This window comes from Triticum dicoccoides, chromosome 3A, assembly GCF_002162155.2.
Source record: "Triticum dicoccoides isolate Atlit2015 ecotype Zavitan chromosome 3A, WEW_v2.0, whole genome shotgun sequence".
Taxonomy (NCBI): Eukaryota; Viridiplantae; Streptophyta; class Magnoliopsida; order Poales; family Poaceae; genus Triticum; species Triticum dicoccoides.
The window spans coordinates 98,039,833-98,045,805 of NC_041384.1; the positions used below are offsets into that span (position 1 = coordinate 98,039,833).

A 5,973-nucleotide genomic window follows, 5' to 3' on the forward strand; every position below is an offset into this window, starting at 1 on the left:
TTTGGATAATTTTTGGTGGATAAATAGGCCTAATACTAAGGTATATACAAAAAAATTCTTATGAGCCGGGGGGAGAAAGGGGGGGGCATGGCCCAGGTTGTCCCCCACCAAGCTCCGCCACTGTCCTAATGTATGCCTTAGGAAAAATTGCATGCCTTTGATACGTCTAATGATAGATCGAAACTATTGCAATATTATGTTGTTTTATCATATTTTATGAGCTCCAAGAGTATAAAAACCTTTCAATATCATATCCAGCTAACCAAGGTGTAGTTTTGCCAACAACAAAACTGAACACCTCTATTTTCAGTATGTATTTGAGCAGCCTAAGTTCAAGTTGGAATGTAATAAAACATTGATGCACATAGGCGAAGCAAACTACAATGCCAGTCAACCACTAATGTATTAATCTATAAATACATGAGAAAGAGATCATACATCATAATTAGGAGTACTAATGTGAAACATTTCTACCAAAAACTAAACATATGGTAGCTCTAAAAACATTAAACAAATGACGCATGTAAACACATCCAGTTTGGTATAAATACATCACCAAAGGTTTGAGGGGTTCATATTACGAAGAGTGACCATCTCAACACATTTCCTCCTCCCCTTTAGAGAATTTTTGGTGGAAGAATATTTCATCATCCTATAAAAAATTCAAAAAATGAATTATCCTAGTTACAACTTACAGGTTGTGAAATTGAAAAAATACATAAAACAACAAACTCAACTATGCCTAGTGGAAGGTCAAGGATTGTGATCTATCAGAAAAAGAAGAAGAAAAGTAGTACCATGGTGTAAATAACTTAATTAAGAATGATAAATGGAACGAAATCATCACAAAGGGGTACAATTAAGAAGTATGCCAGCGCAAACTCCAAATTATGACTAATCAGGTACTTCAGTTATAATTTTTTTTTCACGATCCATCTCTGCTCATACAGTGAAGCACCTGAATTGGGCCATTCCGATAAAATACTACCTCTGTCCCACAATATAAGACATTGTTGCATGCTAACAGCAAAATGTCTTATATTATGGGACAAAGGGGATACTAACTTGTATAGAGCAAGAGACAGATACATCTGATCGTGTACTGAAATAATTTAGGCTAGAGTCAGAATTAAATGTATGGTTGTGTCTGTATGATCATCATGAAATGAAATAATTTCCAACTCCCAAGCCTTCACTTGGTACCAGATTGAACAGGAAAATAGCACACATATCGAGGAAGTTTTATCATCATAAGATCAAAATGTTATTTCGTTATTTGATTAAAATTATCTACCTCATAAGCTTTTATCCTTTATGTTTGGTGAATAAACAAACAACAAATTATAATCGATAATTAGACAAAAATATACAATACAATAAGAAAACTGCACAACATCGAAGAAACTGGAGAGGTGGGTGTAATGAAAAGCTTGAGTGCGCGGGGAATCTCTATAATAATATTGTTTTACTCTGATTTGATATTTTAAGTCGTCTAAGATTTTTTTTCTAACAGACCTAATTGCAAGGTAATCAGTTTTTGTTGAATAAAGAATAATTTCACAGGCTCATCGACTTAGCTTGTGTTTGGCATTATGGTAGATTATGATAATTTGTTGGGCTAACCAACTTTTCCCGTATTCGTGGGTAATTTATTTTACTACAGTTATTCGTGGGTAACAATTCAATAAACGGAGCCTTCGATATAAGATATTTTCATTTTACTAAGAAATAGTACTACATTATTATTTTGTTTGCTAAAATAATAGATCAGTGACCATACATATGGTCCTTCATACAAGACAATATTTAGTACTTCAACAGATGTTGGTAAATGTGGTCATTTGTCTCCAAATTGATTAAAAGATGAAGTCCTGAAGACAATCTCTAGTGTTACGTAAAAAAACGATTAAGAAGTCATTAATAATTTTGGGCACCATATTTGTCCAATCGTAACCTAAGTTTAATTAGCAAGACTTTTTACAGAGCATATTTCACTGACGCTCATGATCCATTTAGTTTAACTAATTATTAAGAAGGAAATCCACGATGTAGAGGCATCAGCATAAATATCATATGTTGTATTTATATATATATATATATAGATAGATAGATGGTGCTAAGTGTCAGTGCCTAGCTAGTTTGAACTGGCCGTGTACACACTCTGCAATTCATCTTGTCTAATGTTGCTGATGTAAAAGCGGAATAGTGTAATGCTGTGAACCTGTTTTTATCTGAAAATGCCAAAGTGTATCAACGATTGGAATCATGAACAGAATCCATCCATCTTTTACTTTTTAGTCTTCCGGCGTGATGTCTGATGTAGATGATATGCATGCTAGCTAGCTATATCAGGGTAACGTCAGGATGACAGTGCGTGACAAATCAGTGGAGACCTGGCTCCTTGCTCTATTGAACTGAACTGAAAACCACCACGTAGCATCCTAACACCATGCAACTTATTTTCTCAGATTAAACGCCCGGTTGGATAAAAAAGACAAACCTGTAGACCTCGTAGCTAGGAGATCTCATCACCGGCACGACCCTCATGAAGTTGTACCCACGCACCATCCAAATACGGCAGTGTCAGCGATCATGATTGTGCGTTTGAGGTTGCCCTCGTAATTCAGCAATGGGGCCCATCATGCTCCCGGGGAACATCTGACTGTGAACACTAATTTGATTGTCGACTGCGTGCCTGATGGGCTGTCAACGTCATCAGCCCTGCCAGGGTGAACATCCCTAGTCCTGTTCTGCAGCTTGTTCTCGGCCATGACGAAACTCCTGAACATCGCGTCTCAGCCCAGCTGGGACTGCACGGACATGAGCAGCAAGACACATTCCTTCATTGACGACACTATCATCCTAGTCCTGTTCTGCAGCTCGTTGCATTTTTTTGATGAGATCCGAAGCTCGTGCCAACCACGAGCGAAGCTCCTAAATGTTGCATCGCCGAGCAGCAGGGCCGTCCTGTTCCGCAGCTCCTTGTCTACCACGCCGAAGCTCCCGAACATTGCGTTTGCTGCTCAATGGGCACTGCACCGACTTGAGCCGTGTGCCGTCTGCATGTTACAATGGCACATCTGCGGTGGCTTGGTCCTGTTCCGCAGCTCGTTGCATTTTTTCTATGAGATCCGAAGCTCGTTGCCAACCACGACGAAGCTCCTAAACGTTGCATCGCCGAGCAGTGGGGGCCGTCCTGTTCCGCAGCTCCTTGTCTACCACACCGAAGCTCCCGAACATTATGTTTGCTGCTCAATGGGTACTGCACCGACGTGAGCCGTGTGGCGTCTGCATTTTACAATGGCACATCTTGTTGTGGCTCTAAGTTGCCGCTGGATCGCCTTATGCAAAGCAATATGAGTTGCTAATGATCCTGATCGCAACAACGCAACATTCAACAACATCCGCTGCACCGCCTGTGATATCCTTGTGAGGACGGCCAATGACCTCCTGATTTGGAGTAGGCGCTACGACGCTCCGTCTCGGGATCGACTTCTGGCCATCCGACTTTTGTTTCTCTATGTCCTCTAGACTGCCTCTTGGCGGGTTTCTCTTTTTTTGGCTTCTTATCGTGTTGTTTTTTATGTTTTCAATGAATAACAATGTATGACTGCCAAATCCTTCGAGTAATATAACAACCGGTGGGGCACAATGCCCCCCGTCATTCTCGGAAAAAAAATGATCCTGATCGCTGCCTTTCAAAATCTTACTGAAGGAATCACCGGCCACTTTCCTTGCTATACGAGCCAAGGGAATCACCGGCCGCTGGGCTAGGACGTTTAGACCTCACGGTCATGGAGAGATTAGTTTAGGCTTAGATGGATGGTATGGGCTAGGACGTTTAGACCTCATGGTCATGGAGAGATTAGTTAGGTTTAGATGGATGGTATGTTTTTTGGTGGTGGCATAGGTGGGTAATTTTTTTAACTTGTACGACCAAAATTTAATTTAAAGATCTATTGGACGTGGTTTGCTAATTTACTGAGTCAACGGTCAGATATTACTAATTTTTGTGGGATTTTCTAATTTATTTATCTTTTTTTCTGGTTATTCCGTTAATTACTTTTTATATATAATAGATGTGTTGTGTGCCCGTCATGTTGCAATGTTATTTGTTGTTTGAAGGTTGTGAGCCGGTGGACTGGAATTCCTGTCGCTGCTATTGATCAAGACGAGAAGGAGAAATTGCTCCACCTTGCTGACAAATTGCATCAGCGAGTTGTTGGCCAGGATGAGGCGGTCAATTTGGTTGCGCAAGCGGTGTTACGTTCCAGGGTCGGCCTTGATCAGCCTGGCAAACCAATAGGTTCTTTTCTCTTTTTGGGCTCGACTGGTGTTGGAAAGACAGAGCTTGCAAAAGCTCTTGCTGAGCAGCTATTCGACAGTGAAAAGACATTGGTTCGCTTTGACATGTCCGAATATGGTTCGATTGGATCTGTGTTGCGCCTCATTGGAGCACCTCCAGGGTGTGTACATTGTGTGCGCCCTTTATTTTAAACATTACATTATCACATATACCTTGTCTTTAGATTGACTGGCCTTAATGCTTCTCTTATAAATTCTTACAGCTATCGTGGTTACGAAGACGGTGGACAACTGACTGAGAAAGTCAAGAGGCGCCCATACAGCATCATCCTCTTTGATGAGGTTGAGAAGGCACATGCCGGTGTTCAATGTTTTTCTTCAACTCCTTGATGATGGTTTGTTGACTGATGGCAAAGGCTGCACAGTAGATTTCAAGAGCACCATCATCATTATGACCTCAAATTTAGGATCAAAGCACTTCGCAGCAGGAATGGCTGGAGAAAAGACAATACAACAGGCACGGGGCCTTGTCAGAACCCTTTATTGTCCCTGTAAATGCCGAATCAGCCTCATTTTGATTGTCACATGTTCATGCAGGTTTGGAAACGCTTCAAGCCTGAGCTTCTTAACAGGCTGAGTGAGATTGTGATATTTGAGCCGCTTTCACAAGACAAACTGAAGGCGATCGTGGAAATCCAGATGAAGGGCGTTGCTGCCAGAGTAGCTAATAAGGGCATCTCTCTACATGCGAGTGATGCTGCTTTGGATGTCATCTTCTCGGAATCATACGAACCAGTAAGTACAGCAGCTTCTTTTCGAGATTATATAGAGACATGATCCTGTTTTCAGACAAGGGGCTTGTGTGCTTTGGTAACTATATATACTTTTTGTGTCACAGATGTATGGTGCAAGGCCTATTAGGAGGTGGGTGCAAAAGAATGTGATGACTGCGATCTCTGAGATGCTAGTCAAAGGAGAAGCTGGCGAAGGCTCAACGATCTCTATTGATGCCACCGATGATAAGAAGGGACTCAAATATGAAGTGGTGACGAAGGTGGCAGATCCACCTGGCAACCTCTCCGTGCCGGCACTAGTGCCTCCTCTAGGTGACTCCGCCGAAGGACAACGGTGATCCGGCCATGATCACTTCCCTAGCAAAGTGCTAGCAACTAACTGATACTGACAAGTTTATTGTGCAGTCGTGGTGTCTTGACCATTTTGAACATAGCAGATTATTGTGCAGTTGTGGTGTCTTGACCATTTTGAACAGGTAGCAGTTGGGTATTTCTAACCGATCCCCTATAACCGGTTAGTGAAGTATATCTAGTTTTTTACTTCACTAACCGGCACCTAGTCGACCCCCCATCCAGCCTAACGGAGTAAACTTTTACTCCTTTTCCTAAAAATCCCTATATTTACTTCATCTTTGCTCCACCGAGAAAAACGGCGCGGCTCTTCTTCGCTGCCTCTTCCTTCCCTCCCGCGTCGTATCTTCGCCCCCGCTACCCCTCCCCCTCCCCGCCGGCACCAGTCGGCCGTCGGGAAAGCCTTGTAGCCCTCCGCCGCTATCCTCCACTACCTCCTTATCCCGCCGTCGATCAAAAATTGAGCGGATCTGCGGCTGCTGTCGCCGCTGCCGGATTTGGCGTTTCCGGCCGTCGGCGGCTG

The 5,973-nt window shown here is 42.5% G+C and overlaps 2 protein-coding genes across 2 annotated transcripts in view; both read left to right on the plus strand.

Annotated features, from left to right (window-relative positions):
- Positions 1 to 4,727, plus strand: part of LOC119267349 (chaperone protein ClpB1-like) — an 8,901-nt gene extending 4,174 nt beyond the window's left edge. The window contains exons 4-5 of the mRNA XM_037548725.1: positions 4,126 to 4,466; positions 4,569 to 4,727. Of these exons, the coding sequence (XP_037404622.1) occupies positions 4,126 to 4,466; positions 4,569 to 4,695 (468 nt within the window). The 3' untranslated portion in view covers positions 4,696 to 4,727. The remainder of the gene's footprint in view (positions 1 to 4,125; positions 4,467 to 4,568) is intronic.
- On the plus strand, positions 4,711 to 5,728 carry LOC119267350 (chaperone protein ClpB1-like). Its single transcript, XM_037548726.1, has 3 exons — positions 4,711 to 4,822; positions 4,903 to 5,100; positions 5,204 to 5,728. The coding sequence occupies exons 1-3, from the start codon at positions 4,757 to 4,759 to the stop codon at positions 5,435 to 5,437; spliced, it is 498 nt and encodes a 165-aa protein (XP_037404623.1). The 5' UTR covers positions 4,711 to 4,756; the 3' UTR covers positions 5,438 to 5,728.
- Positions 5,729 to 5,973: the final 245 nt, after the last annotated feature.